This window comes from Quercus robur, chromosome 4 (assembly GCF_932294415.1).
Source record: "Quercus robur chromosome 4, dhQueRobu3.1, whole genome shotgun sequence".
Lineage (NCBI taxonomy): Eukaryota > Viridiplantae > Streptophyta > Magnoliopsida > Fagales > Fagaceae > Quercus > Quercus robur.
In genome coordinates, this window is record NC_065537.1 from 39718108 (window position 1) to 39741961 (window position 23854).

Genomic DNA, 23854 nt, shown 5'->3' on the forward strand with positions numbered 1-23854 from the left:
AAAATATATTTAATATTTATTAAGAAACTTATCCCCTGCACTCTACTTTTTCAAAAATTACCAAGCCGCCACTCCGCACCCGCACCCAAACTCGAATCCGCACCTATGTTTCCCAGTTCTTTATCTTTTCTAGTTTTGACCAAACCATATGAATATTTCTGTTATTTACAAAAAGGAATCAACTGATGAATTAATATCCATTTGCAAAAAATGAATAGAATCTTTATTGCACTAATTGTAATGTCCCAGCAAGTCAAAAAGAAAAAAAGAAAAAAAAGTAACGGTCAGATTTTTTGGGACCACACGTGTCCCACCAACCCCCACCACACATCTCACTCATTGGCTCTTATCCTCTTGGCCGGCCATCCCTCTCTTCTTATTTTCTTTTCTTTTCTCTCATATACTCCTCTGTATCACTTGCTCATCCTCTCCCACCGGTACCTCCATACCACCATCTCTACCATCATTTTTCCTGCAATGTCACTAGAAAATCCTTAAGAACCTCTAAGCATTTTACTCTTTTATTTGAGGTAAAAGTTTCTAATCTTTTTGGTGGGTTTATATACAGGTTATTTTTATCTAAGGTTTAATAATGATACCCATGTGATTTATGAGCATTGAAAGTAATATTTATGTTTTTATATGTATGGGTTTTGTATTGGTGGAATTATTTGATGAGTGGGTCTATGGTTTGTGCTAATGATAACTACCTAAGGTTTATGCATGGTGGAAAATTTGGGGGTTTTGAGTTATAACATGTGATGGTTGGTAAATCCAATTTTTCCATTACTATTGGGTTTATTTGGAGTTAGCTAAGGTTCTAAATTTCTTGTCTTGGAGGATATTTTGATTTTGCTTTCATGGGTCTCTTATTGATGTAGTGTAATTTTTATGGAAGCTAGTCATAATGTTGGAGATGATATTAAATGGGTTAACTTTATAAATTGGAGTTTATGCCTCATAAATCGATTTGTTGAGAAACTTTGGAAGTGGAGTATATTATTATTGATGAGGTTAAATACTAGGCTTCCTAATTAAGTTCTTATTTGGCTATTCCTAAATTGTAGCTAAATACAATTTTAAACTTTATGCTTATTGTGTTAGGTTTGCTTGATATTGTTGAGATTCTAGCTAATCTCCTTTGGAGCTTGGAGAATTAGGCTTTTTGCGGTTGCAAGGTAAGTAGCTTTTTAATGGGAATTTGAAAAATAACCATGTTGTATAAATGTTATTTTTGGGTTAGACTCGCTTTTGGAAACTACTTATGGAAACTATATTTTCCTAAAAACTATTGTGTCATAATCTTAATATATATATATATATATATATATGAAAATGCATCATATTTGATATTGCACATGGGGAAATGCATGAATTGTCGATATGGAAAAATGAGCATCTTTTATTTAATCTTTGATAGGGAAATTATGGATTTTATGGTATATTAGAAAATTTAAAGATGCTTATCTTGTCTTGTTATGAGGGAAATTGATAGAAGATCTTCTTGACTAGAATGAAGTTGAAAACCTTACAAACTTTGTAGAAGTTAGATTATTTAAGGTTTTTTTGAAACTTCCTAGATATGAACTATATGTTTCAAAGTAATGTAACCTATGAGCTTATGTGGTTTTAACACCATGCCATGTGTGATTTCTCGATTTGATTTCTGTAGTCTTTGTGACAATGGAATCAAATCTAAATCAGTGCCCTTTCACTTTGGATGATACGTTCTTCCCTGTTGCCCATAGGGGGAAGAGGTTCCTTGATTGTATGTGGGTGAGGTTGTTACCCAAGGGGCCAAGAGACCACATTTACAAAGGTCCTATTTGATGCACTCTCTCGGTAGCCCATGGGGGGAGAGAAAAACCTTGAGGGTATGGGTGGGGCCGCTGTCTATAAGGCCAAGAGTCTGCATACCAAAGAGGATAATATAATGCCAGTTGTGAATGGGTGGATCCCCTGACCGGTCTATGTGGTAGTGTGGTATATTTGTGATAAATTACTATATGTTGGATTTTATGGCTTTGGAATTATATTGTTAGTGCTCAGAGATTATAATATATAGTTTCATGGTATTATTTTGAGAAACTTTGTGTTTCATCATTTAATCATTCTTGTTATATTATTATTGAAAATGATCTTGCAGTATTCAGTTAGCAATTTCCCAAACTAAAACATATTTTGTAAATTGTTCATTATCATGAAACTTGTATTTATGCTACTTACTGGGAGTTAGCTCATCCTACCCTCTAACAGTTTTTCAAATTTATTAGCTATACCTTAGGTATGGAGCTTACTTCTTTGGTGAGAATTAGAGTGCTATGTTAAATTTGGATATTTTTGCTATAAATGGTTGGTGACTTGATCTTGCTATGTTCAACGAGACCTTAATTAATCCTATTGGAGGTGGATCGCTTGAGGTTTGTTAGCCCTTGGCGTGGTAGGCCTAGGCTCGATGTTAAGGTCCTTATTCTCGATAAGATTGTGACTGTGTAATTTAATCAAATTTTTGTAATATATTCATGTATTATGTGGGGGCACATGATTTTTAGTTATTGTTCGTATATGTGTTATAGAGCTCTGACTTGTAATGTGGCAATTTTAGCATGGTTGTATATTCATATCCTTTGGAAAAGAAAGGAAAATAAAGATCTTCTATAGTTTGATTTGCCAAGAAGGAAAAAATCTACAGGTACCATTGGGATGTTTTTCTCATACTTTGGACCCTTTTGGGTTTGGGGTGTGACACTAATAGCTTGAGTTTTACATTAAAATTTTATTGGAAGGAAGAATGACCTATTTGTAGAAGTCGGAGTTTGTTATGGCAAGCTTATAATGATTCTATTCCAATTAGGCTCTAATGCTTTGGGCGTGCAAAACAATTGGACTTCTCACACTGTAAATGCCATCAGACCACACTAGTGATGCGGATAGCCTTGAGTTAACTGGCACACTACCACTGACAGATACAACAAAAGATTTCTTCTCAAGTACGGCCTTGAATGTGAGTACTTCGGGCTCCACTTTTATATTAAGTTTTGAATTTGTGACTATTTTTGCCTTGTAAATGGAAGTCTCGAAGCCAACATTTGTAACTGTTCTGTTGAACATAATATTTTTGCCTTGACTTCTCCTATAATTTCTAAATTAATTAGTAAAAGTCTCCATTTGATTACAATTCGAATTCTTTATCTAATCCATTTATTATTAATTTTTAGATTACACTACTCTTTTTATTCTTATCAACTTTTTAAGAGTGCGAATTAGATAAGATAGAATTTTATAAATAAAAATAAATAAAATTGATATCAACGTACAAAACAGATTTTAAAATAAAAAAAATTTAAAAATAGATTTTGTTTTTTTTTTTTGTCCTTATATTCTTCTCCAATAATTTTTAAGTAAATAAAAATCTTAATTAGATTACAATTTAAATACTTCATATAATCATTTTATTACTAGCCTCATCACATGCACATCGCACATGTGAGGAAGCTTTTTCTTTTTTTTTTTTGTGTCAAAATTTTCCAAAAAAAATAAAAGAGAAAGAATGAACTAAAAATCATATAGAACAATCAAAATCATATGAGCAATAAAACAATTAAAAAAAAAAAAAAAGCACTAATAGAACTAACTTGTAGGAAAGGACTACTCTTGAGAGGTATTTATTTATGTTTGATTTTAGTAACTGACTCGTTGGTCAAAAGGAATAAAGAGAGATGACAGTGCCTAATTTTAAGGGATATGGATAAGTATCTAAAATTTAAGGCTATTTTGGTATATAAAATGATAAAACCCAAACATGGAATCCTTGTAGATCATTACAAGAAACCCAAAAATAGAAATAATCTATTAAATGTGGGGGGGCTTTTGTGTCAATGGGCCAAAACCCATTCTGCTACACCTAGGTCTGTGAACTAATAGGTAAGGGAGTTGGGATTGGCCTAGTAGGATTATACTATAGGCCAGCTTGTGCGTAAGTTAGACATGTCCAATGCTTAGACAGAGCAGAAAGCACTGCAACAAGCTAGGCATCCTTGCAAATGCAACAAATGGTGTCACAACAGAGTATCTAGTACACCAGACATAATAAAAAAATAACAATAGAACAAACCATACGGCAGGTATATCAGTTGATGTTACCATGGGGCAGCTAATTCAGCAAAATAATAATCAATCCTATAGCAAAACAACTAATACAAAAAAAGAAAAAAAAAAAGAAAAAAGAAAAAAAAAAGATACTACAGCAGAACAGCTGAAACAGCAAATATAGAAAGAAAAGGTGCTATAGCAAAACAACTAATACAACAAATATAAAAATAAAAATAAAAAACAAAAAGTTCAACAACAAAACAATTGATATACCAAATAAAAACGATATACTACAATAGAACAGTTGATACAACAAATATAAAAACTTAAAAATGTACTACAGCAAATAAAAATAAAAATAAAATAAAATTTTCTATTGCAGAACAACTAGTAGGATGAATAACTGCAGCAAAACACATAGTAACGTAAATTTCAAACAAATTAAAAGAAGCCATGGTAGGACAATGGCAACAATTTTAGGGAAGCATAATAATGTCAATTCACTCTCCCAGTCCTAGGTAGAGTCTTTCAGCAAGAACAGATTCAAAAAGGGAACCAAACCCTAACACAATTAACCTCATTGTGGATTCCTGCCATGGAAATTACTCGTGCTGGAGAAAGGGCCTAAGTGGTTATAAGTAACGACTTATAAAGTCACAGTGAGTGGGTTCATTAAGAGGAGAGAAAAGATGGTCTATTGATGCATACTCCTATTTCTGTTTTGTTTTCTTTATTCTTCTTTCTACCTCTTTCTTTCTTTCTTTTGATTCTTTTTACCCCCTATTTCTTGCTGTTCTTTTACGTTTTTCCTCCTAATTTCTATGGCTACCACTCCCTTTTATAATGGATTGATTGAATGGGATTTCTCCCCTTTGTCCCTAAGACTTCACCAACTATTTGTGGCTTCATGTGGGCATCCTTTCAGGATTGCCCACTAACCTGTTGGTTGCCTAGTGTGGTAGGGCCCTTTTGTATTCTGGGCTGGACTATTCCTACCATACTGTAGCCCAATAGTTCTAGGGTAGGAGAGTTAGAACTGGCTCAATTGAAACCCACCTTCAGCCAATTTGTGCACAAGCCAAGACCCTTTTACAGAGATCTTGATCACGTGTCCATGGTAGGGGAAGTCATCATAAAAACGTTATGGCAGGAGAGACACAATATAACATGGTAATAAAAAGAGGTATTCTAAATAAAGTGCTTCTTGCCGACCAAAGATAATATCTAAACAACTTTCTAACAGGAAAAACACAATAATATGAGTATGACAGAAATAAGTTATCAATAATGAAAAGAATAACGTTAATGCTTAAATAATCATAATAAAAGAAAGGAAGGGGATTAGTCTACTAAACTTGGCTCCTTAGCAGATTTAAGTCCAAGAAGGAAACCAGTCTCCAACGTGGGCAATCTCATAGGGAAATCCTACCATAGAAACTGCCTACTTTGAAATAATGGACCTAAGTGGCTTAATATCTAATCATTTAACTTGTAGAGAGTAGGCTATTGAAAGGGAGAGAAGGGAGCAGCCTATTGGTGTATGCCCTATAACACTTTTATTTTTCTCACTTCACTTCCTACTCTCCTATTTTCTTTCTTTTTGTTTATCCTCTCTATTTTTCTCTTCTTTCTATTTCTCTCTTCTTTCTATGTTTCTTGTTGTTTTTCCTTGTTCTCCCGTTGTTGCTTACTATGCACAGCTAAGGCCTTTTTATACTACCTGCCATGATAAGATTTACCATTTTACCCCTTAATTGCTTTTGGCCTATTGTGGGTGTCCTTCTCGAGCCACCCACTAGTCTGCTGCCAGCCTAGCCACCACCACTACCTTGTGTTGGTTGCGCCACGTTCCACTCCCAGACAAAGGGAGTTTTGTTTTATTTTCTTACTTTCCATATCATTCCCATCTGGATAAGGGTTGGGTATTCTCTCTAACTCCTATGACATGCACCTAGTAATTCCAGCTCATCTTTCCTTCTTTTGGGTGGTATGTCATCCCAGCATGACATCTACCCCAAAAGAGCTTGAGCGAGAATCCCATAATAGACTTTCCCCTTCTCCCCACTGCTAGGCCATGGTCTACCGCCTCTGTATTAACTGGGTACAAGTGGGTGGTGCTTGGGCCTTGTGCATTCTCCACTCCCATATGAGTCCATGGCTTGGTATTCCTACCATGCCATTGCACTGCTTCTGTTGTGGTATTGCTTAACTTGTGCTTGCTGGACCTCCTTTGTGCCTGCCATGTATTATTCCTTCTCTTAATTCATGTCACCCAGTCTGGGTCAATTTTGATATCATCTTAGGCTTTCTCGGCCCATTTTATTCCTCTCGACATCCCCGACCCGCTTCATTCCTTTGGGCATCATCAGGCCATCTCATTCTTACATTCCTATGGGATTTTGCTAAATCTTTCGGGCTTCCCCATCCTAATTTCCATATCATTTACTTTTGGGGTTTGTTGGCCTTTGCACCAATCCCATTTACTAATTTCTCTCTTTGGACTCCTCTAACCCATATTTGCTTGCTTTCTACTTATTGTGATTCCCATGGGCTTAGTACTTCCTTTTCTGGGCTCCCATGGGCCTATTTGCTTTCTTTAGGGCCCTTTTTTCTATTTCATTGGCTTGTGGACCATTATTCGTGCCATTTGGGCTTAATGGTTCTTTCCTACTTTGCTAATTCTTCTTCCTTCACCCCTTTTATATTGTTGGGCTTCTTCTTGTTATTGGGCCTTCTTGCCAAAGTATGCATCAACATTTAGCCCCTTAAGCATATGAATTGCTCTTGCGGTTCACATGCGAATAAAAAGTCTTTTTTTTTTTGCGGGTTTTTTCGGACAGTAGGCCCCCCCTTATTTTCTTTCTTGCTGTGAACTGTGTTGTCTTTTCAAATTTCCCAGTTTAGCATTTATTCTGAAACACTGCTTTTGCTTCATTAATACGATGCTTCTTTTGATGGCTAACCCATTGCATCCTTTCACATCATCTTTATTGTCATTAGTACTTAAACTTAATCCCTTCCCATCATTCACACAAAACGTCTTTTCATTTCCTTTTTTCTTCACTGTGTCTTCTTCCTCAAACATCCTCACCAATCTATTCCGACCAAATATCCCATCTTGATACTGGTGAAAGGCGAGGGTTCTTCCCACCGTAAGGGGAGGAAATTGCCACCAATGATCTTGCCACCAAAGCCGCAGGTGAAAATGCTCATCTCTCAAAATCAGAACGTTCCGAGGAGGAAGAAAGGAGTCATGACCCAGACAGCGAGTGCACTCCCCTCATCAATCTGTGGTATGAAACCCACACTCATTTTCCAATAGTACCTAATGACTACTTGCCTTTGCCGCCGGGTTGCATGTGGCTCTCCATTTGCCGACGTGACATGGAGGTATCTTAGGCCCTTTTGGCTTCCTCGATCCCCAATCTTGATATACACCAAGGCACCTCACTCCCTATGCCCATTCTCTTTGAATTTAGGTCGGGTACCTCTTTGGGTTGGAAGGAGTGGGTAGATAAAGAGTTGTCTGATATAGGTTTCATGGCAACATTGCAGCAAGCTGGCATGTTGAAGGCAACTATCTCATCGCGTTGCTTGTCCAACTATAGGGACTTATTCAATCTTCTTCATTTGGTCTGTCGATGGTCACCGCTACCCATACCTACTTCCTTTCTTATGGTGAGATCACTGTAACCTTGGAGGATATGGCAAATCAATTGTTGTTGTCCATTCTTAGCGACGTGGACCTAAGTGATATGGAACTCTCTCCTAAGGAGGAGGCTGTAGAGGCCGAGTTAAAGAAAGGGATGAGTAGGAATGCAAAGTTGTCACATTAGGTTGGGGCTTTCTCCAAGGCTTATAACGTAGTTTACCGTGCGGCCTTTGTTTCATTCTGGCTCTGTAAGTTCATCTTTGGTTCTTACCCTTATTATGCTGTAAATCCTCTTTATTTCTAATTAGCCATAAAGATTTCTGCCGGGGTGAGTCTGCCATTGGCCCCTATGTTTCTGGGTCATCTGTATGTGCAGTTAGATATTTTGTAGAGTGATGAAAAGCAGGCAGGTTCCTACCACATAATTTCTACTTCTGCCCATAGTACCATTTTGCAGCATCTGCTATAGGAACATTGTGCTAAGCACTTGGCTAAGTGCAAGTCCGTCCGTTTTGCCAAAGAGAAGTACTATTCGTGTCCAAAGGTTATTACTGATTTTTGTTATCGTTTTGTATCTGACTTTTTTGTTGGCTTACCGCTTGGTTTGGTTGAAGTCATTTAGGCATCTTGCCGTAGAGTTCTTTGATAAAGGAGTTGGTTTTTGTTGAAGAGCATACATGAATCTGAGCACTGGTTACACATGTGTCGATTCGGTTAAGGGCCTTTTTGCTGACATTACAAGGACCACATGAGAGGGGAGTTACATACTTGGTAGCCACTAATATTGGGTGGCTGCCTTACCTTGTCGATGAGGGCATCCGATTTGTGCACTATTCTGCCAATAGAGTGAAGAGGCAGTTTGTGTTGGACCAGGACATACTTGATGATTTCTTCGCCATCTTAGAGTCCGCTACTTCTATCCAACCATTCCTGCGGCCTAGTGCTTTTAAGTTTTGGAGCAGACGTTTCACAACAGTCACTATTCCAAGTTCATAGAGAGAGGGTCTTTGCACAGCTGCGATACATGTGTATTAGCAGGCTATAATGACTTCATTTGAGAAGGAATTGTTAGGCAACTATGGGTTTTCTCCCATTCCTCCTGATGGTCTTCATGCTATCATTTTTACCAACACTAAGTTACTACTTCCCACCAAGTCTATGGTGGCGTATGCTAGGAAGCAAAGTCGGTTTGCTATATTTGAGTGGTAGGTAAAGGAAAAGGAATGGTACTTGTATGCTGGTGAGTACCCCATGGGTTGGGAGAAGAGAGTGAAGGGGGTGAGCCTTCTTGCGCCTATGAAGAAGGGCTCGATGTCTCGGCCTGCCATACCCAAGTCTACCAAGAGAGGTGATGATTCTTCTAAGACTTGTTCTGATATTGTTCCCTATGAAGGTGGCCTTCCTCCTATTGGTAATATAGTTCTTAAGGGTTCTCCTCCTCCTTCTACTCGCACTCGTTCCAGCAGGTGGCCTATTATAGGTAAGCCCAAGCCTTCCGCTCCACGGTCATCCACAGATGCTTCTCCTTCTAGCATAACTTGCGGCAACAAGAGAAAGACATCTCCACCACCTTCAACCACCACTACTGAGAGGAGAGTATGTTATCTCTAACCTTGCTTCTTCTTTATTTTTTTCTCATTCATGGGGCCTTCCCACAGCTAACTCCATATGCATACTTATTTATCTCCCTTTTCTTATATATTTTTTCTTTATCACCTTTTGGCAGTCTAAGCATAAGGAGGACACTTCTGCCACCTACCCTATCTTACTTGACGAACCCGAGTTGGAGGTACATTCCTCTCCTTTATGCATTTTTATTGCCATGTGTTCCCCCTCCCTTTTTTCATCATCATTCGTTATTTTTTTTTATTTTTTTTTTGCATGCTTATTTTTCTGCTCTTAACATCCGCCTTTTTTTTTTTTTTTTTTTAAATTATTTTTTCATTTAGGCTGACCTCGAGCCCCTTTTTGTTTATAACCCCATGAGTGAGAAGGTTACTGTTGCCATGGGCACACCCATGGAGGGTTTCTTTGATGGGGCGGACATTATGGTTAAGGCCATGTCCTCTGCTTCTGCTACTACACAGGGAGCTCTTGCCGATGCCTTGATTCCTTCTCCCAAACCTAGTCCTGTTGAGCAAAGTGCCTAGACCGAGAAGGTTGGTGAGTTTGCTCCTATTCCAGCCAAAACTCCCACTCCTTAGAAAGGATTCACTCTTGCTGGTGCACCTTAGACTGGGAGTGCTTCTCCTGCTACTCCTCTTGTCATCTCTACTAGTAATCCCTTCGCTGTCCTCTCTCAGGTCGTAAAGGATGGCTCCTCCGTGGTGGTCACTCCTTCATCTATTCCCAGTTCTGCCACTCATGGGCTTTATGTAGATTCGTCTTCTAATGAGGTATTTGAGGAGGTTCTTGAGGATTCTAAGGACGAGCTTGTCATGAAGAAGAGGGTCTCTACTTCTGACGAGCATGATGGTGGTGAATGTGAGACTGAGGCCACAGGTATGTCCCTTGCCCTTATCAGATCTTCACTCTTCTTTCTTTTTTTTCTTTTTTTGGGTAACTTCCTGGTATAATTCTCTGATTGTTCTGCACATTGATTTTCCTTAGCCATAGATATTCCTGAAGAGCCTAAGACTGTGACAGACACTGTGATGCCTACAACCCCCACTTTTGCCACACCTGTAGCCCCCACTCCTACATGTCTAGGTATTTTTTTTCCTTTCTCGCATATCTTCTTTAATCTTCATTACGAATGCATTCCTTTGCTTTGTCCATCCCTCATGCTATATTTCACATTTCTTCCTAGGTCTGACACTTGTTGAGGTGGCTCCATCCTTTCAATTTGAGTTTGGTAGCAATTTTGCCACAATACATGATCTAGGAAGTGACACTGCTGCCTTTTTCATTTAGTTTGACTAGCTTGAGACCAACGACCTTAATCTTACAAATTTCTAGGGCGTTAGGTCCCCTTATGTTGATTTACATGGCTTTTGGGTCCTTAGGGAGTGCATCTCTCATTCGAAGGCAATATACAATAGCCTTGGGGACTTTATGCAGGGGTTTCCTTTTGGCCAATCCATAAGGGAGCACTTTCTTAAACTATTGGGAAGCGTGATGAATGATATCAAGTATAACTTCATCGACATTGTGTCTGCTGAGACGATTCTATAGTGGAGGGTTGTAGTTCAGGAGTTGATTAGAGTTGGCTTTGCTGTGGAGTTCTTGCTAGATCACCTGCGAGAGATTGATTGAGCCTTTTTTACGAAGAAGGTTCAACCTGCAGTGGACACCATAGATGCTCTTATCGAGATTTTGAAGGAGGTGACAGACTTGGAGGCACGTCACGAGCGCCTTCTTTCTGGTGTTGCTGGCCCTAGTCACTTTGGAGACCAGACCCTCATTTTAGGCCTTTCATGAGACTTATTACGTTGTGTAGTTCCCTGTTTATTTCCTTCCCCTATGTTCATCTTCTTCCCCTTTTCATCCTACCCAGCACACTTCCTTGTTTTCTCTTGCACTTATTTGATAAGTCTGACATAACTTATATATTTTGGCTTTGTAGTCTATTATGCTACATCTACTATGGTTATTACTATGATTATGATACACTATGTTTTTGCTAATACTACATAGTTTTCATTACTTTTTTTCTTTTTTATAAATAGGAACTCATTACAATACTTTCTTATGACATCATCCCCTGCAAGGGCAATCACATGGAGGAAACTAAATGAGAGAGGAAGGAAACTAAACAATAGTTTTGGGGTAGGAGAGTCGGGATTGGCTCAGTTGAAACCCACCTTAAGCCCGCTTGTGCACGAGCCAGGTCCCCTTTACAAAGATCTTGATCACGTATCCACGGTAGGGGATGCTATCATAAAAACATTATGGTAGGAGAGGCATAATATAACATGGTAATAAAAGGAGGTATTCTAACTAAAATGCTTGCTACCAACCAAAGATAATATCTAAACAACTTTGCAACAAGAAAAACGCAATAATATGAGTATGGTAGAAATAAGTTAGCAATATTGAAAAGAATAATGTTAATGCTTAAACAATCATAATAAAAGAGGGGAAGGGCATTAGTCTACTAAACTTGGCTCCTTAGCAGATTTAAGTCTAAGAAGGGATCCAATCTCCAATTTGGGCAATCTCATAGGGAAATCCTACCATAAAAATTGCCTACTTTGAAAGAATGGACCTAAGTGGCTTAATCTCAAATCCTTTAACTTGCTAGAGAGTAGGCTATTGAGAGGGAGAAAAGGGAATAGCCTATTAGTGCATGCCCTATTACACTTTTGTTTTTCTCACTTCACTTCCTACTTTCTTATTTTCTCTCTTTTTGTTTATCCTCTCTGTTTTTCTCTACTTTCTATTTCTCTCTTCTTTCAATGTTTCCTACTATTCTTCCTTGTTCTCCCGTTGTTGCTTACTATGCATAGCTAAGGCCTTTTTATACTACTTGCTATGATAAGATTTACCATTTTACTTTGGCCACCCACTAGTCTGCTAACTGCCCAGCCACCACCATTACCCTGTGCTGGCTATGCCACGTTCCACTCCCAGACAAAGGGAGTTTTGTTTTATTTTCTTGCTTTTCATAGCATTCCCATCCAAATAAGGGTTGGGTATTCTCCCTTACTAACTCTTATGGCATGCACCTAATGATTCTAGCTCATCTTTCTTTCTTTTGGGTGGAATGTCATCCTAGCAGGACATCTCCCCCAAAAGAGCTTGAGCGAGAATCCCAGAATAGACTTCCCCCTTCTCCGTACGGCTGGACCATACCTTCTTTTACCTCTAACCCATGGCCCACCGCTCCTATATTGGCCGGGTACAAGTGGGTGGTGTTAGGGCCTTGTGCATGCTCTACTCCAATATGAGTCAATGGTTTGTCTTCTGTTCATGCATTTTCCATTTTCTATGGGTTTGTCTGGTCTTGCTGTGCATTCTGTTGCTTATTTTTAACTCTTTGTGGTATGGATAGGTCATTAGGTATTCATTCTTTGCATCTTGTTTCTTCTTTAGGCTAGGTATTGCTTAGGCATGGTCTCTTTCTTCTTTAATTCAGCCCCTGTCTCATTTTACTTTTGGTTTTTAGGTCAATTGGTGTTCCTGCCATGCCGTTGCACTGCTTCTATCGTGGTATCGCTTAACTTATGCTTGCTGGACCTCCTTTGGGCCTGCCATGTATTATTCCTTCTCTTAGTTCACGTCACCTGGTATTTCTGCAGGGTCAATTTTTGTATCATCTTGGGCTTCCTCAGCCCATTTTATTCCTTTTGACATCTCCGACCCACTTCATTCCTTTGGGCATCCTTGGCCTATCTCATTCGTACATTCCCATGGGCTTTTGCTAAATCTTTCGGTTTTCCCCGGCCCAATTAACATATACTTTACTTTTGAGTTTTATTGGCCTTTGCTCCAATCCCATTTACTAATTTCTCTCTTTGGGCTCCCATCTTTGCTTGCTTTCTACTTCTTATGATTCCCACGGGCTTGCTACTTCCTTCTTTGGGCTCCCTTGGGCCCATTTTCTTTTTTGAGGGCCCTTTTTTCTATTTCATAGGCCTGTGGACCATTATTCCTACCATTCAGGCTTAATGGTTCTTTCTTACTTTGCTAATTCTTCTTCCTTCACCTCTTTTATATTGTTGGGCTTCTTCTTGTTATTAGGCCTTCTTGCCAAAGCGGGCATCAACACCCGACCACTACCACTGCCCGGAGTGTGCTTGCTGCACCACTCCTCATTCCAGGACAAAACTTAATTGTTTTTGTTTTTCCCTCTCACCTTTCCTTCCTCGCCCCAATGGATAAGGATTGGAGGCTCTCTCTCTCTCTCTCTCTCTATGGCATGCATCAGGTGGTCCAACCCCTTTGCTTCCCTCTTTCGGGAGAAATGCCATCCTTGCAAGGCATTTTTCACAAAAGAGCCTCGGCAAGAACCCCAAGATAGACCCCTTTTCCCTCACCACCAAACCACACCCTCTGAGACCTTTAATTGCTGGCCCACCTCTCTTGTATTGGCTGGCTATAGGTAGGTGGTGCTCTGGCCCTTGTATGCGAGCTCCATTACCCATTACATTTGTCTTCTTTCAATCCCACGCCATTTCTGCTGTTCTTGCCATGTCTCATTCTGCTATGTCTCTTGTGTTTGTGCTTACCCTTCGTGGCATGAAATGTGTGGGCTCACAGGCTTGTATAACCTTCTCTTATTTCTTCACCGGCATGGACATTGCTCCTATTACTTCCTTTCTTGTTGTGCCCATAGGCCTGCCGATTGCCATTCTTGCCATGTTGACCCATTGGGCTAATTATCTCTTTTCTTCGATTTCCTCGGCCCATTTACTTTACTTTTACCTCTTGTTATGCCTATGGGCCTATTGGTTGTCATCCCTACCATGTTGGTCCATTAGGCGTATTACCTCTTTCCTTGGGCTTCTTCAGCCCATTTACTTTTCTTTTACCTCTTGTTGTGCCTATGGGCTTGTTGGCTATTATTCCTGTCACGTTGGCTCATTAGGCTTATTACCTATTTCCATTTCCTTTCCCTTCCATCTTTCCATATCGTTGGGCTTATCTGCCATTAGGCTCTTTGTTAAAAATGGGCCTCAACAATACGTAGTGAAAAAGGTTAATGACAGTTTATACAATAGAAAACAAAAACAGCAATTGGAGCAGAGAATGTGATTGCATTATAAGGTCGCAATTGAACAGATCGAGCAAGTTCAAATTGATGTAACATGAAACCTATTAGTCTGAAAGCGCCGTGGAGAGCAACAAAAGTCCACAGACCGCCTAATATCTTTCATCCCTTCATCCCAGTTTCGAAATAGGCTGTGTCGAGACTGCAATTATTGCTTTCGGGTTCTTTCCCCAGCCAGTCGCCCCTGTGTGGGAGGGGTCAAGCTTGGAGACTTCTCATTTGCGGGGAATAAATCTATCACGCACCTTGCATTCCGGTTTTACATATTGAATTGGGGAGTTCCGGTTTTCTAAGGATTCCCTATTGCTGGCATTGCAGGGACTAAAGAAACCATAGGATTTGTGTGATAAAAATTGGTTTCATATTTACTATTGCGCTATGCTCGAATATATAACTCGTGTAACTATAATATAATCTCATGGGTGGTGTTTATTTTACATTCCTATTGCACTAAAAGTATGTGTTTGTGCTTTCTTAAAAAAAAAAAAAAGTGTGTGTTTGTGTGCAATAAATAGTGTGTGCTAGTATTTATCATAATCTCATTTACACCTACCTCATTTGCAAACTTTAGAGCTCTAACAATTGCAACCAACTGCCCTAATCTTTTCAAACTCATGCACCACCTAGTTGTCTCAGAATACTTTTACCATCTTGGTCCATCCATGTCGATTTTGAACTTTCATTTCTGGTAGTGGCAACTATGTTGCATGAACACGGCGATTTTGGCTAGGTACCCATGTCAAACACGTGTCGGACACGGGTACTGGTAAGTGTAGACATCACATTTTGTACCCTTTACGACTCGAACACCCTTTCCCCAATGATGGTAAAATTCTAAAACCTAAGGTTGGTTTAGGGCTTGATAAGATTAAAATTTACTTGAGGAAGGTTTTGATGGAAAATATAACTCTTTTATGAGCTGAATAAAACTATTTTTGGAAAATAAAGGCCAAAAAAACCTTAGGGCATGCGTACGTGGACATGCGTATGCATATGCATGCTCCAGATCTGCGTACGCAAGCTTCATGCATGCATTCACATAAACGGGCAAGCATATGCATAAACGAGCATGTGTACGCATGTTAGGGTTCCTGAAACTATGAAAGGCAAGTTTTCTGCATTAAAACTGAGGTTTGGAATGAATCTCACATTGTCTGGGAGTTGTTCCAAACCCGTATTTTCTCAATATAAAAAGCCATACATGGTACGTTTTCAAAACACACATAAAATTCTAAGGGAAAACCTAAGATTCACTAGAAATAATGAATCAAAGAGGGAGTTTTTTCACAAAACATCCTCAAGTCAATTTTCTTTTGGTTGAGACCTTTTTTGGTGTTGATCTTTGAGTTTTGAAGTTTACTAATCAATTTTGTTTGATTGCGAATAGATTTGATAGAGTGATCAAAATTAAGCCAAGGAGCTTTGTATTTGAGGTATATGTTCTAAGTCTTTTTTTCCTTTCTTTTCTTATTTTAATTCTGATTGTTTCTTTGTTTTCTAGGTTTATTTGTGATATAACATGTTTGTTTAAGTTTAGGTTTTCTAGCTTTCTGTTTTAAAGCATGATCGGTTATTAGATTTATCGTTTTAAGTTCCGCTCCATTTTCTGCATTTCTGTGTTTCTGGGTTAGGGTTTTGAGGCGTGTATGCGTATGCATATAGATGGGCTACATACGTAGGCCTTATGTATGTGTACACATACTCAAGCCTTAAAACCCTAATTCTACCTTTTCTGCTTTTATTTCTTTAATTCTTTTGTCTAATACGCCTCTATTCTAGCTTGTTTTCACAAGTATATATATTTTTATTTTGTTTTTTGTTTGTTTGTTCTTCATATGTTAGATTAGGGTTTCCCTTTAATGTTTTCTTTAATATACCATAGACAAGCATTCACATGATCACGCATTAATGCATAGGTGCTGTGATGCAGTGAGGTAAGTCATCCATTCACTTGGGCATGCATTTTGGATGATGAATATAGTGAATATGTTTGTTTGGTGCTTTGATACTATGCTTAAATGTTTGGATCATATTTAATGTTAATACCTTGCTGCCATGTCTATGTTTCTGCCCTTGGATATCTTGTTTGTTTGCTATCTTGGATGAGATATGCATGATAGATGTATACTAGGCTTGATATAATTTGCCATGATATATGTATGTTAGGGTTTGGGATGATTAATGCCATGTAAGACCAGTCCTTCCATGTAAGGGCGCTATATATATGTTTCCTATACCTAAACTAGATGGCAACTCCAACATCTTTTTCTCTACCCCGGTCCACTTTATCAAGGCGTACTCCCCTCCAACGTGTTGCACCCAGGGGCGGAGTCAGGGGGGGTCGAGAGGGGGCACTTGCCCCCCCTGACCCTGCCCAAAATTTTCCTTTTTATTAATATTTTTTAAAGTTCAAAATTTATAAAAAAAAATGATAAAAAATAAACTTAAATAAAGAAGAAAAAGTCTTAATTGAAGAGATGAAAATACCATCCCAAAAAAAAAAAAAAAAGTTTCCTTTCAAAAGTATTAAGCAATAAAATTTGGAAACAATTACATGAAAAATTCCATAAAATATATAAGGGGATTATTTTATTGGCTATATATTAAAAAAAAAAAAACTAATAAAATATACAAAATATAATGATATGCAATGATTTTAGGGGATCTTTCAATATTGAATGATCACTTACTATTCATATTATTGGCATTTAATTGTCAAGTTTGGTTAATATTTTGTATATATGATGCATATGTTGTATGCTACATACACAATATGTATTTGTTTATGGAAACACACATGTATATTAGTTATAAATTTTGCCCCCCCTAAGGTCAAATCCTGGCTCCGCCACTGGTTGCACCCACAGTAAGACACGCCTAAAATTCATACCTGAGGCATATTGTTATGCCGCTGACATGGTTGCGACATGCCAGAACATCCTAGACATGGCAAAACCTAAAAAAAAAAAAAAGAGAGAGAGAGAAAGAACAGGATCTAGACCAACACCTCTCTCTTTCCCTTAGTTCTCTGATATAATCTATATAGTGTGCCTTCTCGGCAACAACCAAACCCCTTCAGCCTCTAATGACCCCAAAGCTCCTTCTCTCTCCCTCTACCATCTCCCTCTCTCTCTCTCTCTCTCTCTCTCTCTCTCTCTCTCTCTCTCTCTCTACCATTTCTCTCTCTAATTTGATATGTGCGGTGTGCCTTCTTGGAGTAGATCGACGACAACCGAACCCCCTCCAGCCTCTGGCAACCCTAAACCTCCTTCTCTCTCCCTCCACCATTTCTCTTTTTGCATGTTTTTGGGTTCTCTATCTTTTGGCCTTTTGATTCTCTTTCTTTGTTTTTTTTTTTAATAGTTTAACTTTATTTATACGCGTGTTATATATTGGATTTACTTATTTACACGTGTTTTTCTTACTTAATTTATTTATTTATTTATTTTTGGTTTTATCTATCTTATAGGTTTAGTAATTGAACAAAAATTGTATTTTAGACAACATCTTTTTAGTGTTATTGTACTTATTTGTAGTTATTACTTAATTTAGATTCTAAAATAAACATATATTTTCTAAAAATATATCTAAATATATTAATTAATTAATTAATTTCCATGCCCCTAACATGTTGTACCTTGTATTTCAAGAATTGTCGTACCCCCGTACCCGTACCCGTATTGTATTCATACCATGTCGGTGTCCGTGCAACATCGGCAATGTCCATTAATGTCTGACTGTTTCACTGTGCTTGGCCTCTACATATTTGCTTCTTTGTACTCTTCCACATATTCCTGCGCTTGTTTATCTGACATCCTTGGAAGATTTAAGTGTTCCTCTCACCTTCCATGCCACTCTAGGAAAAGTTCAAAACGTTCATGGTCAGTTTTTTGTTCGACATTATAGGCTGGCGCCTACAGGTCTCAAATCTCTTTGAAATCATCATCCCAAATCGCATTTTTCTGTGCATGAATGTTTGTCTTAGCTGCTTTGCCGCACAGTTTTCATAGATCATTATCAACCACTCGTCTCAGAGATAGGTTCACTGAGGTAGGTCACGTAGAGTATTAACTTTAGTTTCTTCTGCCATCCTATGGTTTTATCCTCATGACAAATTAAATCACATACTTCTAAAGCTGTCATATTTTACCCTACTTCTATTCAGTGGTGGTTCTTGAATATCAACAAGAAACATAAGTTATACCAAATCTAAAACAAAAGAAAACTTGAATATATCGACATTAAACACAAAACAAAGCAAAAGAAAAAGCAAAAACCCAAACACATGAAATTTAAAATTGTTTTCTGTGAGGATTGTTATTTTGAAATCGTTGCATGATATCTTCATTATAGTCTCTTTCAATGTATATAGTCAAACAACCATTCACCCGTTGATCTTCCATTGGTTGATTTATTTCAAATTTGATAAGATCTAAATAGTTTTTTTCTAAAGTTTAATCTTAACAAATTTCTACTTTTGTGTTCTCTTTTTTCTTTTTCTTTTAATATATTTAAAAAGGCCAAGATATTGTTAAAAAATCATATTCAAACCTATTTCATTTGGGTTTTAAAAAAAAATTAGAGTCAAGGTATTTGAAATTTTATTTTAGGAGGTAAATATATATATTATATAATTTATTAGTGTTTTGCCACTTTAGGAGTTCATTTGAACCACTGGGAATCAAGTGGAGCTGCCCTTGCGTTTATTATTGTTTGAAACAAAACGCAATCTATGGTTTTAAGTGTTTTATAAATTCTAAGTGTTCGGAACAGTAATGAAAATATGGGATTTGAAGTGGTACAATTGAAAAAGATATGGTTTAATTAATTTGTCACAAGGATAAAACTAGAATTTTTTTTTCTTTCAATTCAAATTTTTCAAGCATATTGTAATGGATTGAATTTGACAGACACTATCACACTTCATCTAACAAATTACTTTTAAAATTTATAACAATTTCTTATTCCACAAAATTTCAATCACAAGACTCACAATGTCATTGTAATAATTACAACACTGCAACATTTCTAAATCATGATGTCTCTCGAATTGTAGTGAAATCTATCTCTTTGAGTATAGAGAGCCATATTCTTGTTAGTCGGTATGACTAAATCACGAATCCACAGTCTTTCATCCCATTACGTCACCATGGTGTCAAATCTCTCCAAGGTGCAACATTTGTAAATCATGGTTACCAAAATTTTTGGTCATTCCGAAACTATTGTGGGGGTTGCAATAATGAGTTCATCTACTAGTTGTAACAACAAATTTTAACACATATTCATATTGTGAATTGCCTTGTTTAGAGTGTGTTACCCTCGTGGTGATTTTTCCTTTGGAGATGTTCACCATCTTTTTTTCACTTTGTCACCAAATCTGCATGTAGTACTGTTTTTATTGTTTCACTTTCAGATTTAGTGCTATCCATGATTGTGATATAAATTGCTAAACTTTAGATCACTTGATTAGTTTAATTGAAATATAGTGATAAATTCGCTGCATAATTTATTTTGGGTCTAAACGGGTCTTCTCAAAGTTTACGTAAGTGAACTTTTAAGCCCATTCTTGAATATAACTTTTTTCTAGCTCAAACATTTTCAAAATGAAAAGAAGGGACGAATCGACTATTATGAATCATTAAATCCTCAAAATGATTTCTTGGTGTATCATGCAATTTCTTTGAAATAAAAAATAAGTAAATAAATAAATAATTCTCTGGTGGAACAAAATATCTCTCATTTTCACCTCGAATAGTTTATTATTTTGGGTTTCAAAAATTATTATTGTCTTTCCTCTATACCAAAACTACTGATATCATTCCTCATGTACCAAATATGATGCTTGCATAATATCATAGAATGTATAACCCCAATAATAGTCAAGTATTGTCTTTATATTACATTACAAAAAACTAAGAAAAAATAATCAAAGTAAGGTGTATTGATTTGGATTGGGTATCATGGGGTGCCTAACACCCTCGCCACACATAACAAAACTCTTGAACTAATGTTCTTGTAATGAGACATAATTTAACCTAGTCTAGGATAGATAATCTAAGGAAAACTCAAGTTAAATTTAGGTGACCAGTTACACCTTAAGAAATCCTAATGATCAGTGCAACACTTTTCACTCTAACATACAATCACAAACCTATAAGCACAAGTAATATAAGCAAATTGGGGTAAAATGCACTAACACAAAGAGGCCAATTCTGCAGTATCCATTGTGGTAAATTTTGTTACATTTCTATGTAAGGTCCATCTTTCTTGTGCTCAATGGTCCACCATTTTGTTAAATTTGGGGCAGGATGGACTACAATGATGCACAATTGAATCCTAGACTATGCTAATGATTCAATCAATACAATAATGTCTTATGTCCGACTCGTCCGTGACTTTATTTTTATTTTTTTCGATTTCTTATTTAGCTCGATATAGACCGATTCAATTCAAAATGGGCTGAAACAGCCCTGAATCGATCAAACTCGGGCCAAAATAAGAGTTAAAAAAAAAAATGACAAATCGCATCGTTGGGCTTGGTAGTGTTTTCTTTCCCTTTTTGTTCCCTTTCCACGTCTTTTTTGTTTATTTTTAAAAAAAGTTCCCAAATAATTTGGTAATCGTATCAATTTAAATAATTACTTATCATTAAAAAATAATATTATTTTGCAAAATTTACCCCACTAAATATCGGTTATAAATATTAAATTGATCCCAAAGATTCATTATCTACTATTACTCTTAAATTGGGACATGTTTATCATTATATAAAAAAATATGCTTAGCAATATATAGAAAATATAAATAAAAATATATTTAATATTTATTAATAAACTTATCTCCTGCACTCTACTTTTTCAAAAATTATCGAGCCGTCACTCTGCACCCGCACCCAAACTCGAAACCGCACCTATGTTTCCTAGTTCTTTATCTTTTCTAGTTTTGACCAAACCATATGAATATTTCTGTTATTTACAAAAAGGAATCAGCTGACGAATGAATATCCATTTGCAAAAAATGAATAGAATCTTTATTGCACTAATTGTAATGTCCCCCCAGCAAGTAAAAAAAAAAAAAAGTAATGGTAAGATTTCTTAGGACCACACGTGCCCCACCTAACACACTAACCCCCACCACACATCTCACTCATTGGCTCTTATCCTCTTGGCTGGCCATCCCTCTCTTCTTATTTTCTTTTCATTCTTTTCTTTTCTCTCATACACTCCTCTCTATCACTTGCTCATCCTCTCCCACCAGTACCTCCATACCACCATCTCCCCAATCATTTTTCCGGCAATGTCATTGGAAAATCCTTAAGAATCTCTAAGCATCTTCATCTTTTATTTGAGGTAAAAGTTTCTAATATTTTTGGTGGGTTTATATGCTTTTGCTTGAGGTTATTTTTATCTAAGGTTTAATAATGATACCCATGTGATTTATGAGCTTTGAAAGTAATATTTATGTGTTTATATGTATGAGTTTTGTATTGGTGAAATTATTTGATGAGTGGGTTTATGGTTTGTGCTAATGATGACTATCTAAGGTTTATGTATGGTGGAAAATTTGGGGGTTTTGAGTTATAACATGTGATGATTGGTAAATTCAATTTTTCCATTGCTATTGGGTTTATTTGGAGTTGGCTGAAATTCTAAATTTCTTGTCTTGGAGAATATTTTGATTTTGCTTTTATGGGTCTCTTATTGATGTAATGTAATTTTTATGGAAGCTAGTCATAATGTTGGAGATAATATTAAATGGGTTAACTTTATAAATTGGAGTTTATGCCTTATGAATCAATTTTTTGAGAAACTTTGGAAGTGGAATATATTATTATTGATGAGGTTAAATACTAGGCTTCCTAATTAAGTGCTTATTTGGCAATTCCTAAATTGTAGCTAGATACAATTTTAAATTTTATGCTTATTGTGTTAGGTTTGCTTGATATTGTTGAGATTCTAGCTAATCTCCTTTGGAGCTTGGAGAATTAGGCTTTTGTGGGTTGCAAGGTAAATAGCTTTTTAATGAGATTTTGAAAAATAACCATGTTGTATAAATGTTGTTTTTGGGTTAGACTTGCTTTTGGAAACTACTTATGGAAACTATATTTTTCTAAAAACTATTGTGTCATAACCTTAATATATATATATATGAAAATGCATCATATTTGATATTGCACATGGGGAAATGCATGAATTGTTGATATGGAAAAATGAGCATCTTTTATTTAATCTTTGATAGGGAAATTATGGATTTTATGGTATATTAGAAAATTTAAAGATGCTTATCTTGTTTTGTTATGAGGGAAATTGATAGAAAATCTTTTTGACTAGAATGAAATTGAAAACCTTACAAACTTTGTAGAAGTTAGATTATTTAAGGCTTTTTTGAAACTACCTAGATATGAACTATATGTTTCAAAGTAATGTAACCTGTGGAATCAAATTCAGATCAGTTTCCTTTCACTTCGGATGACGCGTTCTTCCCTGTTGCCCATAGAGAGAAGAGGTTCCTTGATTGTGTGTGGGTGAGGTTGCTGCCCATGGGACCAAGAGACCACATGCAAGAGAGGTCATATTTGACGCACTCTCTCGGCTGCCCATGGGGGGAGAGAAAAATCTCGAGGATATAGGTGGGGCCGTTGTCCATAGGGCCAAGAGTCTGCATACCAGAGAGGACAATATCATGCCAGTTGTGAATGGGTGGATCACCTGACCGGTCTATGTGATAGTGTGGTATATTTGTGATAAATTACTATATGTTGGATTTTATGGCTTTGGAATTATATTATTAGTGCTCACAGATTATAATATATAGTTTCATGGTATTATTTTGAGAAATTTTGTGTTTCATCATTTAATCATTCTTATTACATTATTATTGAAAATGATCTTGCAATATTCAGTTAGCAATTTCCCAAACTAAAACATATTTTGTAGACTGTTCATTATCATGAAACTTGCATTTATGCTACTTACTGGGCGTTAGCTCATCCCACCCTCTAACAGTTTTTCAAATTTATTAGCTATACCTGGGGTATGGAGCTTACTTCTTTGGTGAGGATTAGAGTGCAATGTTAAATTTGAAGATTTTTGCTGTAAATGGTTTGTGTCTTAATCTTGCTATGTTCAACGAGACCTTAATTAATCCTATTGGAGGTGGATCGCTTGAGGTTTGTTAGTCCTTGGCGTGGTAGGCCTATAATCGATGTTAAGGTCCTTATTCTCGATAAGATTGTGACTTTGTGTAATTTAATCAAAGTTTTGTAATATATTCATGTATTATGTGAAGGCACATATTTTTAGTTATTATTCGTATTTGTGTTATAGAGTTCTGACTTGTAATGTGGAGATTTTAGTATAGTTGTATATTCTTATCCTTTGGAAAAGAAAGGAAAAAAA

The 23854-nt window shown here is 36.9% G+C and overlaps 1 protein-coding gene across 6 annotated transcripts; it reads left to right on the plus strand.

Annotated features, from left to right (window-relative positions):
• Positions 1-379: 379 nt before the first annotated feature.
• Positions 380-23779, plus strand: LOC126721653 (uncharacterized). Of its 6 annotated transcripts, XR_007653896.1 has the most exons (7): positions 380-530; positions 1105-3004; positions 9471-9533; positions 9694-10246; positions 15844-15889; positions 22389-22462; positions 23479-23779. XR_007653896.1 is itself a non-coding variant. In XM_050424704.1 (5 exons), exons 1-3 carry the CDS (start codon positions 8996-8998, stop codon positions 9892-9894), a joined length of 609 nt encoding a protein of 202 aa, XP_050280661.1. In that variant the 5' UTR covers positions 8499-8995; the 3' UTR covers positions 9895-10246; positions 15844-15889; positions 23479-23779. The 6 variants fall into 6 exon arrangements, 1 of the variants encoding a protein (XP_050280661.1); XR_007653899.1 differs by lacking the exons at positions 15844-15889; positions 22389-22462; positions 23479-23779 and adding exons at positions 10355-10453; positions 10967-11389; XR_007653897.1 differs by lacking the exons at positions 9471-9533; positions 9694-10246; positions 22389-22462 and adding an exon at positions 15149-15282.
• The last annotated feature ends 75 nt before the right edge of the window (positions 23780-23854 follow it).

Bases quoted from the DNA above. Each gene is read 5' to 3' on its own strand.
- LOC126721653 (XM_050424704.1), top strand. From the start codon at position 8,996: ATGGGTTGGGAGAAGAGAGTGAAGGGGGTGAGCCTTCTTGCGCCTATG. The intron at 9,341-9,470 runs GTATGTTATCTC...ACCTTTTGGCAG, and splicing joins CCACCACTACTGAGAGGAGA to TCTAAGCATAAGGAGGACAC. The intron at 9,534-9,693 runs GTACATTCCTCT...TTTTTCATTTAG, and splicing joins TTGACGAACCCGAGTTGGAG to GCTGACCTCGAGCCCCTTTT.